The following is an 18,707-nucleotide window of genomic DNA, read 5'->3' as shown; positions in this document are numbered from 1 at the left end:
TCATGTTTAAGCATACTTTGATAAAGTTATAGTTGGCTTTTAAAAAGATCTGCATTGTTTAGTTTAAAAAAGGGAAGCAATCCATACAGATATATTGATATCTATGCACAAAAGAAAAAAAACTGAGTGACTTTTTAAAATAGGGATTAAATAATCATGTTCTTTAAAGAAATCCTGTTACACAGACAAGACAACCAATTATTAAATTTATTTCCACAAAATTTTGATTCTTTTTTGAGTATCATAAAGGTAAAGAGGATAATAGTAAAAATAATTTAGAAATACAGGATTTTTCTTCAGAGCCCATTTGAAGTCAATGTTATTTGTTTACTACAAAACTTCCTCTTATAAAACAACTTGGTTCTTTATGTGTCATTTTGTTTTCTTTGTTCTGAATCCCAAGTATCAAGTTCCCTGAGTCACTTCATTTTCTAGTCACAGAAACTTTGAGTTCACCTTATATTGTACTTAAAAAAAATTATTCTCTAAGTACTGATGATAATAAAACAGCATAACTTTTCTTGTTAATAAGAAAAGAATTATCATTTTAGTTTAACAAAGACAAATTGTGGTATTGCTGTAATTATCAGGACTCTGACCTTATCATTGAGATCAAAAACTAGAAGAATCAAGGCACCTATCAACATCTGGCAGGTTTGGGGATTTAAAAAGTAGCATGCTACTCTTCTTGAAGGCTGAGTCAACAATTAAGCAATGATCTGAAATGTCACATTTCACAATGAAAAAATCAGTAAATCCATCAAAAGCCCATAATAGTAGGATTGACTATTCATGGATTCTGATATAAACTCCCACAAGTACTGTACTTCAACAATGTCACAAGTATATGAAGTAAAATTCGGGTTATAGCAATTATTTTAGAAAAGGATAAATTTTAGTGTTAAATGCAGTTTAATATCTAATTTGCTTATTTCCTATTATGTGCTATCATCAAGCTGTGACATTACCAGTAATATGCTAAATTATTGGTAGGAAATGTCAAATGAATTTTCCACAGATATACGGAAATACTATAATGGAAAAAATAATCTTTGGCATGTAATTTTGCTTCTTATGTTGTCTAGTTCTCAATTTGAGGAAGCAGACTACAGTCATAAATTTTATAGTCCTAGATGCAATCCTAACATACATATTTGAAAGAGCTTAAGGAAATTTTATAAGTCTTACAACAATGTTCAAATTTCACTGTATTCTGTTCATGATTTACGTATCTACATTTATGTGTATGATTGCATTTTTTAAAATATAAAAAAGAAATCTTCTAATTCTATAGATCCTTCACAAACAATAAGACTTTGCCACATTTGTGGTCAAATGATACGAACAGTGTTGCTGACTTTCTTCACCCAATTTAAATCCCAATAATTGTACATTTGTATTCTCTGAATAGAACTTCAGAAATTTTAGACGGCATAGCCTCCTATAACAGGCAGCAAATGGTTAGGTCTAGCTTATAGTTCAGATATTCTGGAAATTAATTATTTTTAAATAAATATTTAAAAAATAATTAAAAACTAGCTTATTGGTTCTTGTAGAGAAAATATATAAATTATACTGTCAACTGGCCAAAAGATGTGTATAACCAAACAATATGCAGCTAAATATAACCATAATTGAGTGTAATCATTACTCCCACTTCTTCTAACAGTGTTTCAGAGGATTTAAAATAAGGTGACAGCGATGATTGTTACATTCTCTTAGCTATGGCAACTGTCTGAACTGACAGCTTTAGATATAATATCACCGTATGACCAATACATTCACTGTCCTTCTTTGTAGTAAATTTATCATAAGAAATATGGAATTATGTGAATGGTAAAGGACCTTAAGATGTGGAATAGGATCTAAAACTTAGTTACATAAATGTTAGTATACTAAAAGAATTACAAAAGAATGAACGATAGAACATTTCCAGATTAAGGATAAACCAGAAATAAGCTTTTCACTAGACTATGACATTAATCCACATGATCTGAACACAGAAAAAAGAAAATACATAAAGTAGGTATCCCCTAAAATGTAATGTTTCTCTAAATGACTTCTAGTCATAATTGAACTTGAATAAACCATACTCGTAGCATATTACTGAATATATAGTAAATCCTAGTAAATATGGTTAAGGAAAATAATATTCCAGAAAATCACATTATTTCAGGGTTTATGATAGCTGAGACAGGAAAAATCTGAGCATAATTTGATAGGTACATATCCTATGGCTTAGGAAGAATAACTTAAAAAAATCCCAAGAAAAGATTGGATTGCTTCTCAAGCAATAACTTGCAACACAAGAGGGCTGGCTACACTCTCAAAAACAAAAATCTCGCTTTCCACAAATTGCTTATTATTTGCAAGGGAAAAAATACTAAGTATACATCAGAGAAATCAGATAGTTTGATCAAGTGATTAACATTAACCATAATCATTTCCTGTCTCCAGAAGTGGTAGCCTGAGGACACAATGCTTACATAGCACAAAGACAGCTAAAGCCTAACCGTCCCCCCCCACCCCCAAAAAGTGCTTTTAGGACAAGGTACTTTTAAAGTAGTACTTGCAGAAAGAAGAAAAAGGCAGATATCATCAATCTGCTGCTTCAAAATGGGGATATAAATTAACTACAGATAACGTAGAGGGACTACATTCTTTCTTTATTATGAGGGGAGTAGAGGATTTTTGTTTCCTTAGGCTCTAACAAACACTGAGAAGCACAATCAGAACAGTCTTTTGATACTCTGAATTACCCACCTGGCAAAAGTTTATTTAGGGATGTTGCTGTTGAGGGATTTAAGGTATAAAATAAGAAGGCTGGACTAAATGACCTCTTGTCTGTTCCAATTCTTGCAGTCTATGTAAGGTAACTTAAATGTAGCAGGAAAAAAACCACTGGAGGGAGTTAGGCAGACTCTCATACTCAAGTCCTAGATTTGCCAACTAACCGAATGACTTTGGGCAAGTCACCAAGAATTCTCTCATCTAGAGAGCTGGATGACTTCTTAGGCCCCTTCAACACTAGAAATTATGCCATCATATGATAAATGGCTGCTCACAGTGTAGATTTCTTAAATAAACTGAAGGGGGGAAGAAAGATAATCTAATGATAAAGATGAGGAGTCTGATTTAAAAAATAAATATATTGTTTTGCTAAGCTTCAGCAATGAGATATACTACAGTGTAGAAGTTTGAGAGAATAACAAAGTGGGAGATATGTCGACCTAATCCTTTCTAAATTTAATTAAGTGTAAAATCATGAGAATGCTTTAATGATTCATTTTACTAAAAATGTATATATGAATAATTTAATAGTGTATTTTCAACTTCTTAGTCAGCAATGACCTCTTTAGTTATGAGAATGCTAAATGTTTCTCATTTTCAAATTATATTACAGTCTATTAGAGCTAAGTTATCCAACTAAACTCATTTTTTCTTAAAACCAGCTTTTTGTTTTATATTTCTGGTATTAGATAACCATACTATGTTTCAAAACAGAGTACAAAAGTGGATGTCACTCGAGACTGGCTCCCACAACTGTGATTAGCATGTCCTGTGAATTTTACTGCCTAAATATTTCTAAACTTGTTACTTTTTCTGCATCCTCCCCTGCAATCAACCTTAATTGAAGCCCTACTCAGCTTGTGTCTGGACTCTGCCTCCAACATTCTTTCTCCAGGACCTTTTCCATAATATTTTCAGTTACCTGTCATAAATGTAAAACTGATCATATGTTATTCTTTGTTTAAAATTCTGTAGAACTATCTAGAAGTCATTTTGAGAAACATTACATTTTGGGGGATATCTACTTTATGTATTTTCTTCCTCTTTTCTCAAACTACCAACACAGGCTCTCCATGCTAAATTTGAGCTGATAACTGCTTTCTATTTTACTTAGAAAAAACAAACAGAACATTCTTGTGCTCCCAACACCATACATTCTTTTTTCTGGGCTGTATGATGGAAAACCTATTTGTGCCTTTACTTAGCCAAACTTTCCACTTTGCACTGGATCATATCCCCTCTTCTATGCAAGAATGTTGTCCCAGCAATTCTCTCCTCTCCCCTGCAGCATAATTTTTTTTTCTCTATTGGATTACTCTCATTAGAAAACAATCTTGATGTTCCTTTTTTTCTATTAACAAACAGAAAACCTCTCCAAATCTCACATTTCTCTCCTGGTGTCCCTCTACTTTTTCCCTTTTCTTCACAGCAAATCTTGACAGATTTCTTCAAACTCATTGTCTTCAATTTCTCTTTCCCTGCCCTTTTCTCTTAAATTCACTGTAACAAGGTTTTAGAGTTTGATTACTCCAAACTGGCCCTCTGCATGGCCAGTGCTTAGCACAGTGCCTGGTAGGTAGGTGGTGCTCAGTCAATACTTGCTGAGTCAATACTTTCTCTAACTTAGCTCATGTTAGCCTCACAGTTGGAATGCTCCTATAACCTCCTTTCCCATTCCCATCCTCCTTGTCTGATCAATTCTTATGAATCCTTCTCATTAGGAGCTGCTGCTTTTTTGAATGCTTTCTTTAACCTCTCCTGGCTGAGTCAGGAGCTTTCTCTCCTATGTTTCCACTGCATCCTGAAAATATTGCTCCTTCAGCACTTAAAACATGCCATTGATTTTTTTTTTTTGAAATATAGCTATCTCTTACAATATTCTAGAAGCACAAGATCAATAAACATATTTTATTAACCTTGTTGGTCCCCATAACCTAGCATAGAATAGATACTTAATAAAAGCAGGTGAATAAAGAGAAGAATGAATAACCCATCTGAAGAAAGATGGGAATGAAGGATGAAATAAACACAGGAACCAATAAGGAGGTGGGGGAAGAGGGAGAGATAAGAGGTAATATCTACTCAGGAGAAAACAAATGCACTAGGAAACATTGTCTTATAAGCAGCATCAGCATTCTTTTTGGTTTGAATTCCTAGAATGAAGTGAAGGATGAAGAAATTACTGATGAAGAAGCAAAAAAGCCTTGGTCAAGGCTTTTAAACCATGAGGAGATGGCTCAGATGAGTGCAGATAAATTCACGTTCATACTAAAATGATTAAGATTTGTAGGGACACTACAGATGTTAGAGCCAAAATTAAAATAAATATATTGGTCATTGTGACAGATGCTATAAGTTCAAGTGTGAAAAATTCAAACTTTAATATCTGAATAAAAGCTGACCCTGATTTCCTAAAATCTTTGATGAAAGTCATCATTTAATTTTTCTTTAGGAGCAGGAAAAGATCTTTTTAGAAAAGCACCTTAGTGTCACAAAACTAGTTGGAGGAAGAACAGAGATTAAAATACAGGTCTCCTTCCTAAATCAAATGTTACAACCACAAACCTTCACAGCAGGCCAATAAACAAACAAATTGACAAATGCTGTGCTGTGATTATAATTCAGGACAGAAATGATCTCTAAGTCTCACAAAGTTGGTTTTATACTAACATTCATACTAACATCTGAATATAGTCTAACTATATTTAAGAATTAATCTCAAAATAAATAATCAATCAAGTTATACTTTTAAAAAAGACCAAAAAGTAGCTAGGAAACCTCATTTGTCCCTTTCTACTATAAATTCCTCCGTGAAACTCGTTCTACACTGAGAATAAGACTGCTCTCTCTTAAGACTGTGACTTCTTCCACATTTTCCTTGGAGTGTGATAGAGATTAAGTGCTTGCATCAAAATGCAATAATAATATAGAAAGATAACATTAATTGGGCATCCCATTTTATGGAGGAACTCAGACATGTCAAGTAACTTAACTAAAGCCAGTAAGTTGTTAGAGGGGAAATTTGAACTGAGTCTTTCCATGACTATCTCTACAAGTTAACAAAGTGCACTAGCATGTTAGCATTTTCAAATGTAAATACATATTCATGCACATACCCAAATGGACTTTATGAGTATAATAGAAAAACTCTTATTGCAAGGTAACCTAGAGCTATCATATTTGTGCTTGAAAGTACTATATATTTTGACATATATTATACATTACATGTTTAAATCTCTGGGAGAATAGTAAATTGTCTAAAGCTTTATTTGCCACTTTACCCCCATCCCCCCCCAAAAAAGAAGTAAACTATTTAGCCTCTTGGACAGTAGGTAGAAAGAAAGTGATAAAATGCTATGTTAAACATAGATATTTGGTATATAGTTTTTCTGATGGAGAATCTTGCTTAGAACTCAATCAGAATAAACCTAGAATTATTACACATCATATCATCACAGTATAATTGTTTTTAATTACTTTATTAATTTAATTACTAAGAGAAAGAAATATTCTTTCTCTTCTTTGAAGATGTACTCCAAGTAACACTGGAATATCTATTATAGGATAAAAGAAACATATGATCTTAAACTGAAGCAGTGATAATCTTAAATATTTATAGTCAATAATTACTCCTTCAATGCCTGTGATGTGTAAGACACTGTAAAGAGTTACAGGACATAAAATGATACTTTCAAAGGAATGAGGAAAGATAATGAAAATAAGAAATATTCTTAAAGCAGTCACAGATATCATTCCCCACCTCAGTCTACTAGAATCTTATTGCCAAATTGCTTTCCATTTCTAAAAACTACATAACTATTTTCAAAATTGTACAACAGTAAAGAAAAATTTTGTATACATACTTCTCTTTCTCATGCCTCTGCGTGCTTGCACACACACAGTAAGACAAGGAAAATTTGTAACTTTTATTTCTGTAATTATTCTACTTCACTAGAATAATAGTTGAAATAATTTGTATGTACATAAAATAATTTTGCTAATTTAAATATTACCCAATTAATGTGCTAGATTATTTTAAATTCCAAAAATCAGTGAAAAAAATATGCTTCAGAAAAAAACCCCAAAGAATTACTAATAATGCTAATAGAAATGCAAGATAAATTTAAAATGTGGGGTAGCTTATGTGTGTCTTTGTAGAATTTGTCCAGTAAACTGAAAACTTGAAATATTATATTTAGGAAATCTTTCTTTTTAAACTATGCTACATTTAAAAAATTAAACTACAAAAAGAGAAAAATAGTTTGAACAAAGCTAATACTCTAGATATCAGAACCAAATATAAGCAGAAATTTAAAATATATATATTAAAGAGTAGATTTTGCATTATTTATCTAGGCAAGGGTGAATATTTAAAACATAGCTTTTGTAGTCAACAGAGCTGAACCTAAGTTCTGGCTCTACCATTTTATTATGTATGTTTCTAGGGCAAAGCATGTATCCTCTCTAAGCCTCTGTGTCCTCCTTACCTGTAAAACAGAGATAACAGACATTACCTCAAATGAGCATGTATTAAAGTGCTTAAGTATGGTATTTAGTACTTAGTGGTGACTATAAGCAAATTTAATAAATATAGTCTTCTGCATAATGTTTTATTTTAGTATTACAAAAGTATAAGACAAAAATGATTCTCATTTTTCAAATTAGCACAGGGAAGTTCAGCATAAATAAGCCATCTTCTAAAGCAACGTGAATGCTAGTGGGATGCACGGCAGTGAAGTTTAGGAAAGAATATCTTACTCAGGGAGTCTTAACAATGAGCAGTCTGCCACATTTACTTTTCTTAACACAATGTAAAAAGTGCCATTCTGAATTATTTTCAAAACATTAAAGCTACTGTTCAGATTTCATATTTTTTTTAGTTGTGTTAAAGATTGAGAATTCTGTTTTCTGGAATTTGGAAGTCAGACTTCAGTAATATTCTGCTGAGAGTAGGAAGTTTTAAAAAAGATCTAATTCCCATTGTTAGAGTATGGGCAAGTAATTGTTCAGAAAATTGACAACTGAGACATATCTAGACCATGATCTCAAATTTGTTGCAGGATGGTGGTAAAAGGAATGTGGTATTGATAACACTTATACACAATATGCATAAAATTATATTGACATAATGTCACTTGGAAACCTGTTATCTCCTAAAAGAGGAAAATCAAATTTTATCATCTGTATAGTTTGTTTTGAAATATTTTATTAAACCTGGTAACATAAAAATAGTAATCACATTTGTTTTTGTGAAGACTTGCAATGACCCTTTAGAAGAATAAAAAAGTCCTTACTTCTTAGTTCTTTTGGTCTGCTCTGACATGGGCAATTTCTCTTTTAAAATTAAATTTGAATATAAATAAATATGAATTTTCTAATATGAATTTTCTGCCTGACCACAGTTTTTTTTTTCCTTTTTGATTTTTCCCTTATCTTTACCTTTAAAATTTCCTGCAACCCAGGTACTACAGCTAAATGTAAAAAGTCTGTTGCTCCATAATAAACTAAGTCCTCATTTCTCTTTCGTTCTTCTGAAATAATACTTTATCATGAAAGGAAAAAAATATTTCACATGTGACATCATCTTGTTTCCTTGAAATTCTTCTCTTATGAGACATTCAAGTGAACATTATACATAAATACAGATTATGATAAACTAAAAATTGATAATTATTTATATTTCTAAACTAATTTCATTAAACTTCCCTAATGTATAGTACAAATCCAGAAAAGTTTATTCTCTTGTATATTCTTTACCTGAGGTGGATAATAATGTAATAATGAATAACATCATTTGGAAGCTATATACTGCTCTGGTTCTTAGTAAAAACTAAACCAGCTAACATTCTCTTAAGTAATCCTAATAACAGTTATCAAAGTATTTTGTAGAAAAATAACTTAGACTTAAGTGTGAAAGCACTTTAACAAAGCAAGGATGTCATGCATTTCAATCCAAACAATGGTGTACAATATGAAACTTTCATAAACTATCTCATTCAGTCAGTGCACTTATATATTATACAGTCAACATGAGAACTGAATGCCAAGAAGAGCACATTGTTGTCACATTGCAAGGAGCTTTATGAAGTTTATGTGGAAGGCTCAGGAGGTTATTAAGAAAAAAGAACACTTAGTCAAGTGTAATTTGTTTGGGTCTCTTTTCCAAACCAGTGTAAGTTACTATCATGAATGAAGGGCTAGCAATCCTAAAGCGCAGAGCTGGAATCAAATGATTAATGTATTAGGAACAAAAACAACGCAAAATAAAAAAGAAAGAGAGGAAACAACAATTTGAAAAAATTTGAAAACCTAAATTGCTATACATTACACAGATATAAAATTTACTTAGAAGAAACAAACAAATCTGCCAAGCAAATACAGTCTCCTTTCTATCCACTGGTATAGTGAAATAGCTTTATTCTTTTGGGACATCTCAAAGTAACCAAAATCCAATGTAAAGAAATGAAAGTTATCCCTGTAACTGATGCTTACCACAGTCATGCAAAATAAAAGAGAAAAATTTAAATCAAAAATGTTTTTCTTAACAATATGTCTTGTAGAATGTATTTTCTTATATTGAAATTAGACTAGAAAGCATAAGTCATTATTTTACACTTAATAAAAAATGTGTGACTATAAGCTGCAGAATGCCAGCTCAGAATAGTTTAAAAACTTCAAAAATGTGGGAGGGGAAAACATCCTAATTAAATAAAACCAGTCAGGTGAGTTGATAACTAATCAGTAACTGATAAACAACTCAGAACAAAGCTTCAGAAATGCTTGATGAGGCAAGTAAGGCTTGACAGACTTACTCTGAAGCTGAGGCTGCTGGAAGGAAAGGGGCTGTCCGAACACAAATGGGCTGTGGACTAGGGAAGAGGGAGGTTTTGCAGCTTGATCAAAGATGGAAGGAGCTGGGAGATTGGGTCGTGACTGAATGGAATTCAATATGGCACTCAGTTGGTCACCTGCAGTGAGCAAAACAATCAAAACTACAACGTGTTACTCATTAACATCCAAAATGGCAAAGTAAATGGTGTTTTATGACATTCAGATAAAGTTAAACACTGAATAAAACCATGCCAGTTCAGAAATGCATGAAAGTTGGTGTATATTCTCCTCAAATTAGGGACCAAATTTTGCATGCCTTTTTTTTTAAATGGAAGCACCCCGTTAAATTTTATATAGCAGCCCACCTACAAAAACATATCCATTTAAATTCATATAAGCATCTCTCATTATTTGTGGTGGGAGAATAAAGAATCTATGAAGAATCTACAATAGGTTGCTTCAATATTACACATATATAAATGAAGATCTAGGTAAATGACATCTTTTCCACAGAGTCCAGCCATGACTAATACCACACTGGTTCACCTGCAGTATATTTCATGCAGAAAGTAAATAAATAGTACTAAGAGTTTTTCTTTAAAATGTAGAATTAAAGGGGGCAAAGTGTATGTTATTAACTTGACAATATGCTCATGTTGTAGTTATAAATTAATACTTTTTTTAAGTTGTTACTGCCAAAGAAATTCTACTTTTTAAAAGCATGGATTCGTTTAGATCCATAATACAAAAATCTGCAAGTCCTCTAAGACAAAAAGGAATATGAGCTACCTAATTTGAACAGTGCCTCAAATATGAATTCTAACATTTTTCCTTATAATTATTAATAAATACAAAGGATTTTAACAAAAAATATTTTTAAAGATAAGGTGAATAACTCCTGATTTGTGAGAATATGTATATTAAACAGTTTAAATGACAAAGAAGGGAAAAAAAAAAAACACATCCAGACTAGCAGATGAAGAAACTGTAAAACAGTATCTTTCCAATCATATTTCCTATATATAAGAAAGTTTCATAAATGCAATTTCAACTGAAGCACAAGGGATAGATTTATAGGGAAAGAACTGTGTATACAAGTTATCTACCTTTATTTTTTAATAAATAAATGCTGTATATTGCAAAAAAAGATTTTAAAGATTAGGATGAATTTTGTAAAATAGATTTTAAGGAAAAACCTTTTACAAAAACAATTCTTTGATCTTGGACAGTATGGAGAGTTAAAGAAAACAGGAACTACTATTATAGGTAATAAATAAAGGTTAGATATATTTCATCAAATTTAAGTTTCTTAGTATTTCTTTGCACCATCTAAATATTTAAAAAGCTTATTAGCAAGCGCATACTTTTTTGTTTTTAAAGAGATGAGGTGTCCTTATGTTGCACAGGTTGGAGTGCAGTGGTTAGTTAAGGCACAATCACAGCACATTATAGCCTTGAGCTCCTGGGCTCAAGTGACCCTCCCACCTTAGCTTCCCAAGTAGCTAGGATTACAGGCAGGCAACACTGTGCCCAGAGCAGTGCACGGTAGTTCTGAACAATATTCAAAAAAATCACATTTTTCAAAAGTAATACTTACTATTTCTATTTAATAACAAATGTTCTCAGCAATGTTTGTGTCTCCTATAAACTGACTGTTATTCTTATGTTTTAATGAATTATATTTTAAAGACTGATTTATAGTAATAGCTATCAGTACAAAGACAGACATTTTAAAGACTGAAAGCATACAATCTGAGTTAAGCATGGCTTTAACACTTTACAATAGAGGTATAGTAGTGGTAAGCAAATGCTGAGATTTTAACTTAAGAGTTGACAACGGTAAGGAGAAAGGGACATGAAGAAAACACCACCAAGCATCTACCCTTCATAAGCACGAAGATCTAGCTTAAGTTAATGGAAATCAGAGCTACCGGAGGTAAGCGAGCTGATGATACCCATGCCGATGGATAGACCAATCGAAGAGAGTCAAAAAAAGCCTGGTGGCTAGGTTTCTTTCACAAAAATACTTTGTGGAAAATAATGAAGATTTCCAATAGGAAACAGTTTTATTTTAAATTGAATATTTCCTATACACTGATGTAATTCTGTATTTTGTTCATTATTTCCTTTTTTTACTTGTTTTGCAAGTCAGGTATAATGACACTGTATTTATTCCTTGAAATTAAGTCCTGTGAATTAATTTAAATAAGATTTTAAAGTAAAATTATTTCCATGTAGACTATCTTCTCCCTCCTATCCACCATCTAACTGTAAGTCAGCCACTGACCACAGGGCTGATTTTGAGGGAGTCAGGATCAGGTAAACAGGAAAGAACAAGAGTGTGTGAATTTACATAAAAATGCAATTTTAGATGAACTTCAGGTATAAATTATCTCAAAGTAACTATTGTTTGGACTGCCCATGATTCTGGTCTTTTCTATCAATGCAGCCAAACAGCTGTATATATTTCATATTCATGTGGCTTAGGGTTTTTTTCTTTTTACAATCTTCTGGTTTCATTATATATATCAAACCCAAACATATCATTTCATATAATTCTAAATTAACTAAGATACTGGGTTAAACATTCAAAATCACATGTTTTATAAAGCTCATGTGTACTATCATTTAAAAATATTACTTGAAAGTAATATTCTTATAGTATTTTTATCTCAATTTTCATAAATTGTATCTATTGCTAAGGATTGTACTACAGTTTTTATTTATTTTTCTTTTTTTAAATTTCAGAATATTATGGGAGTAAAAATTCACAAATATTATCTATCTTGGATTCTTTTAAATAGTAAACATCTTATGTGGTTAAAAAAAGTAATTTTTGATTTTAAATGGATCTTCTGAGAAAGTTCTTTGTTGCTCAGTAACATATATTGCTAGTAACAAGTGAATGATAAAATAATTTTTATTTTAGTAGATATAGTGACATAGAACCTTTAGAATATGAATTCAAAATGAGTGTTTTAAAAATAGAAAAATAAGCAAGAACTTCCATAAATTTAAGCTAAAACTGGTAAAAATACTGCAAAAAGAACACCTTTTAAACATTTTGAGTGTTAGTTTCCTAGAAACAAATTTTAATTTAATAAAGATTTCTTGGTGAACAGTAATAAAAATGGATGAAAGAGAAGGTAATAAAAATACTGACATTAGGTAAGTAAAAGACTTACTTTTAAACACCTACCTTTATTGTTTCCGAGTCCATAATCAAATCCTTGGGCACTGCAACTTGCCCCTTTATTAAAAGCTTGCACCGAGAAAGGGCTTGGAGGAGGAGTTTGAGAATTTTGATCCAGAAGAACTTGTTCTACAATAAGAGTCACAGCTATAACATTAGTTTCTTATATGCTATTCTCTATTCACACAACAAAGAGAAAAAAATTGTAAAGGATTTTATGTTGATTAGATTTTGAAATAGGCTACATTTAGATTTGATAAGTCTAAATCCCTATCCGGTCATCTTAACACTGACAAAGGACCTGACAAATCTTTGTGTTCATTTATCAAATACCCAGTGAAATTTAGAAACAGCACAAGCTCTTATGAAACCAATTTACTTTAATTGTGGCAGGATACATTATTGAATGTATACTGGTATCTCTGGACTGGAAACCCTTATATTTGTAACAAGTTTATACAAAGGTATTTTACAAAACAAAATGGATAAACTATAAACAAGAAATCAAAATATTTTGTATATTAGCATTCAAATAGAGAAAAAAAATCTTCAAAATGTCTAAGTATTCAGTGTCAAAAGGAATTTTTACTTGTAAAATATTTTAAATTATGAATGTGAAAATTACACAACATTTAATTTTTAACTTATTTCTATTACATAAAAATATTTTTCCCTAAATGAAAGGATAATAATAAACCAGTTCACATAATCAGAGTTTATCAACACATTCTACAGTCAACAAATGTGTCAGAATTCTTATTTCAAGCAGAAAATGACAAATACTTTTTCAGTTTACAAATGGCAAGATGCAATCTATAAAACAGATAAACTAAATCCCCTATGAACAATTAAGTGGCTCGAGATTATGATATAACACTAGAAAACAATACCACAGTTAAATATCCATATTAATACCAGCTTTAAAAAGGGCAAAATAAAGCCTGTGAAATGAAAGGCAATAGGGAGAAAAAGGGGTTTTTCCATTAAAATAACCTTATAAAAATGAAATGTTTTAAATATATTTTTAAAAAGTCAGTAGCCCTTTAACAGAACATGGAACTATAGGGATGTGGTGGAATGTTTTCTTCCTACTTTTAAATTAGAATTCTGCCGTACCAGTGGCACTGTAAGGTCTACCATTTTACCAGTATTTGCAGACTTCATTAAAAAAAAAAAAACCAATCCTAGCACTTCCCTTAGGCAATACTCTTCAGTATGAGATATTTCAACAGTGGAATATTTCTTCTGGAAAACACTCATGAACAGTAATCTGAACAGAAAGACAGCATCGCTCTTCCCCTCTAGACTCCAGAAAGCTCTACCACTAGAGATAAGTCTGTTGTTACCACAGCAGTAACTTGGCCTACCAGCTTTATCTACAGATATCAAAGACCAATAAATAATTTTTACAAAGAGGAAAGCTTTTGTTTTACTTACACTACTTCATATAAATAACCATAGTGTCAAATCCTCTTATTTCCATATTAAATATTAATACCAGTGAGCAGCAGACTATTTGGGATCTACATCAACTAATCTTAGTGATTTTAAGGCACTAATATTGTATCATTTCTTTCCTTATCATCACAGGTTATATATATACTAAGACTAGGCCCTTTTGTTATGACAGAGGAGTCCGTTCGCCATTCTGTGATGAACATATCTTGCTCTTACCCTGTATACCTATATCTTGCTCTTGCTCTGTAAACCTATCTTGTCCTTCCTCAATAAACTTCGTTTCACGCTTGCCTTGAAAAAAAAAATACTAAGACTCACATTATGACCATATTACGATAATGATGTATGTGTATACATATACACACATACATCAAAAGAGTAAAGGATGATTAACTGATTACAGAGAAAAACTTAAACTTCTCTTAAACATCTTTTAGGGTGGAATATATATCTAACCAGAAATGATATCCTAATTTAAGAGACATTTTATCTTAGAAGAACCTTCTACCTTCTAAGCTTATGAGAATACAATTTCCCATGTTAAAAATAGCTTCTTAGTATGGGCATTTTACATTTTAGCAATAATATCTAAGCTTACCATCTGTTAGCTTTTTAAGTTATTTGCTCATTTAGTCTTCATATCAAATTTATGAGGTTATAACTTATGAGGTAATTTGTAAAGCAGAAAACCGAGGCAAATAGATTAACTTGGCCAAGGTCCCACAACTGGGACGTTGTAGCGCTAGGATCTGTACCCCAGCAGTCCAGCTCCAGAGTCCACTCTTACATATTATGTTATACTGCCAGTTAAAAAATTATTAAGCTAGAAAGGTCCTTTGAGAGTTACTTCAGCCCATCTCACATTTAAGTATATCTTAAATAAAGCTGATCTTAACTTTAGGTATTTTCATTTACAGGTGAATATTCCTATATAAAGGAAAATGTTAAAATTTTAATGAATATGTAGTAAATATATAGTAATATATAATGAGTAGATATTAAATGAGAAGGTTATTTTATAAATACCTGATTTGCATTAAACCGAGCTTTTTCTTTGGAAAATGATGAATAGTTCTACTATCTCAGAATATTATTTTATGACCACACCACCTTTGACTAAAAAAGTTTATCTGGTAAAAACAAGGAGAAGAGGTAGGTTCTCAAATTGTGTTCAATGTGTAGCATGGTGTAATGAGCACAGCATTTAAAATGTGAATGAAGATTCTGACTCAAGTCTTGCATCTGCTGTGTAACCACAGGCAAATCATTTTAAATTCTATGAGCTTAGTTTCCTTACCTATAAACTGAAGATTTCATTACCTACCTCAAAGGGTTAAGGCTTTGGGTAAAAAAAAAAAGGGGGGGGGCGCGATAATATCTCCAAATGTCATTAATGCAAATTTCAAAACCTTTTTGAATCTGTTTGTATTTATAGCCATGTTATCTCTCGGATAGTATTATAAATTTATTATCTTTTGAATAACAAAACAAGTTCTTTTATCCAACCTTATCCTACACATTTTTGGATTTGGCAGACAAGGCTATCCTTGCTTACATCCTTATTTTGATGTCCTATTATTTTTATAATTCATCTTGTATTTATCAAACTTCATGAGCAACTGGTTTGTGCCAAAACTGTTTTAGAACTAGGAATGCAAAGATAAAAACACTGTTCCTGTCCACAAGGGACTCACAATCTGGGAATGAAAAAATAAAAATTAACATCACTATAATAGAACTGATGTGGTCTGAACTTTGAAGAACAAGTTTTTGCCACCAGGAGATTATAGAGAGGGGGGAACAAAAGGAAAATCTTCTGTTATTGAGGTCAATGTTGAACAGATAAAATAAAGTTGAAAGTTGAAAGTCTACACAACAAATAGAAAACCCCCAAAAGGTGTTATGTATTTATTCAATGTTCCTTCCCTGAGTCAAAATTCAATCAAATGAAGTTGCCTGGGAGAAGTACTGCAATTGGTGGTTTGAAAACTGAACTTCCATTTCATGATAGAAAGGGTAAAATGTTCAGTTCTGGACTGGCACAGAAGAATAAGGCATACAAATTTATATTAATGAAATAAAAAGCATGTTTTATAAAGATTAATTTGTATGTTTCAAACTTTCTTTTAAGTTTCTTCTTTTATGTGCACTCATTTAGTACCGCTGTATTTTATAAACCAATTTTAACAGCTGAAAGATTTTTTAATCTTTAGTTTGGCTTTTCCTTAAAAAATGAACACACAAAACTCTTTAAGACAAAAGCAATACAATATACATTAAACTTCTGTATTTCAAAGGTTAATTGGAATAAATCACAAATTTAAGCCAACTTGCCATCTTCATGTCGGAGGTACTGGTTTCCGCCTCTGTCTCTAGCTAAGGACCATGCCTCTCCTTCATCACTCTCACAGAACTCTACCATGCTGTTCTTATCCAGCTGCACCCATGTACCTTCAGAATTGGTTACCTGGCACATAACAAAAAGCACGATTGATTGGCTTGATTCTTTTAGGGCACTCAGTCTGAAAACCAGTAAAAAGCTTAAGTGCTTGAATAGTGTATCTTTCCAATTCACTTCTACCATGAAATTAGTTTCTGAAATTAAGACCACAGCCTGAGGTAAGACAGAAATCAATACAAAGTTCTGTAAAATATTGCTTATTTATGAATTTGGTTAACATAATAATTTTTAAACCACAAAGATAATCCCTAAATAATTTTAAGCATTACCCAAAAACATGTGGCTTTTTTTGCTGTTGTTGTTAGCATCTAAAATGTCCTAAGACAGCATACTTGCTATGTAGGTTGACAGTACCTATAGTACAACTTGAGAATGACCCTTACTGAGAAATAGCATGACACACTACATCTTCAAGCTTATCAGCTGAGGCAAACGCCACAATAGCCTAAAGAGTAATTTTATTTGCTCAGGACTTCAGTGAGACCTATGAATGGGAACAAAGAAATGAAACCCTTCGTACATGATCACATCTCCATACTGATCACATAAAATATTTTAAATGCTGATAATCCATCATGGTATAGTACATTTATAATAATGAAAAGATAAATGCAAATACCGAACATTTATATACACAATACAAATCATTTCTTAATATAAATCTTGTTTTCACAAGGATAATTATGAGAACAAAATTATTAGAAAAGCAGCACAGAAAAATTATGTTAGTATTTGCAATACAAGTAAATACATTAACATTTTAAAAACCTGCAATGGAAATGGCAACCTTTAGAAGAAAGAGATGCTTTGGTTGTATTACATTAAAAATGAATATCTTAGAAGTCATGAAGCTACAAGAATCCATACCTCTCCCACTGCTTTGACTTTGTTTCCCAGAACTAACATTCCAATTGGGATACCTCTAAGGTTAGGGCAGCTTCTGATGTTGTGACCCGAAGGTCCCGTCTTCACCACTTTGTACATGCCTGGCCCTCCTCGCAAGAATGGCATATCTTGTTCTTGCATTGTTGCTTCCTGTGAGCAGCAGGAGTTTATGTCTTTGAAAAAGTCATCAGTATTACTTTTAGATTCCTGAAAATTTGAATAGGAAAAAAAAATAAACAAACTCTATTATCACTTTCAAAATCCTCCCATTAATAGTTTTCATAGCAAGACTATGATATTGCCAATTTAAAAAGAAAACACATATCTAAAGATAACTGAAGTATTAGTTAATGCCACTAATTAAAGATTCAGTTTTTTCAACACCGAATGATATTTAAAATAAAGTTGGAGAGAAGAAAATATAGCAGGAGAGCATCTGAACCTCTGGCTTTTGCCCACCACAGTTTGAGAAACACAATAGTCGTTGATTTTACTTTTGTCTTTTAATGCAATATTTAATGGTAGGAGAAATAAAAATCATTTACTATGTGAACCACAATGGAACAATTTTGAATCATTATTACTGCACTGTATGTTGTTATGTGCAAAAAATCTAAATAATTTCTTCCCACTTTGAAATAATTATTTATAAATAGAGAAAACAGGTATAAGATTCTGGAGACTTATCTATAAGAATAGATAACAGTGATAAAAAATATGCAGAAAATATAGCTACATCTTAATATTTGCTACTAATGAATGAAATAAGGATGCTTATAAGATTTTAACAATTCACACTTTCTAATATAGTACAAACGAAAATGTATTGCTAGATTTGTTAGGCCATTACTATGTAGTGATACATTAAAGCTAGTAAGAGAAAAAAAGACTATTTTTATTAGAGAGCAGAGATTAACATTAAAGATGCATTTTAAAGTACATATGATGCATTTGAATTTATATTATTGAAAAAGGTCACTTCTAAAATGAAAGAAGTGAACTTGCCCCAAATTTTCTATTCTGAATGCTGTAATAAATTGTTTCTTATATGAATGTAATAAAGAGAAATAACAAACTTTCCATATGTTC

At 31.6% G+C, this 18,707-nt stretch overlaps 1 protein-coding gene across 1 annotated transcript in view; it reads right to left on the bottom strand.

Annotated features, from left to right (window-relative positions):
- MYCBP2 (MYC binding protein 2) overlaps positions 1-18,707 on the bottom strand; it is a 251,274-nt gene that overhangs the window by 50,008 nt on the left and 182,559 nt on the right. Inside the window, exons 53-55 of the mRNA XM_069467662.1 lie at positions 17,601-17,825; positions 16,607-16,739; positions 12,821-12,943 (exon numbers count right to left, since the gene is read on the bottom strand). Coding sequence (XP_069323763.1) covers positions 12,821-12,943; positions 16,607-16,739; positions 17,601-17,825 — 481 coding nt within the window. The remainder of the gene's footprint in view (positions 1-12,820; positions 12,944-16,606; positions 16,740-17,600; positions 17,826-18,707) is intronic.

Source organism: Eulemur rufifrons, chromosome 4, assembly GCF_041146395.1.
Source record: "Eulemur rufifrons isolate Redbay chromosome 4, OSU_ERuf_1, whole genome shotgun sequence".
NCBI classification, from domain to species: domain Eukaryota; kingdom Metazoa; phylum Chordata; class Mammalia; order Primates; family Lemuridae; genus Eulemur; species Eulemur rufifrons.
The sequence above is the reverse complement of the archived record's forward strand: the minus strand, read 5'-3'. Positions and strand labels throughout refer to the sequence as shown.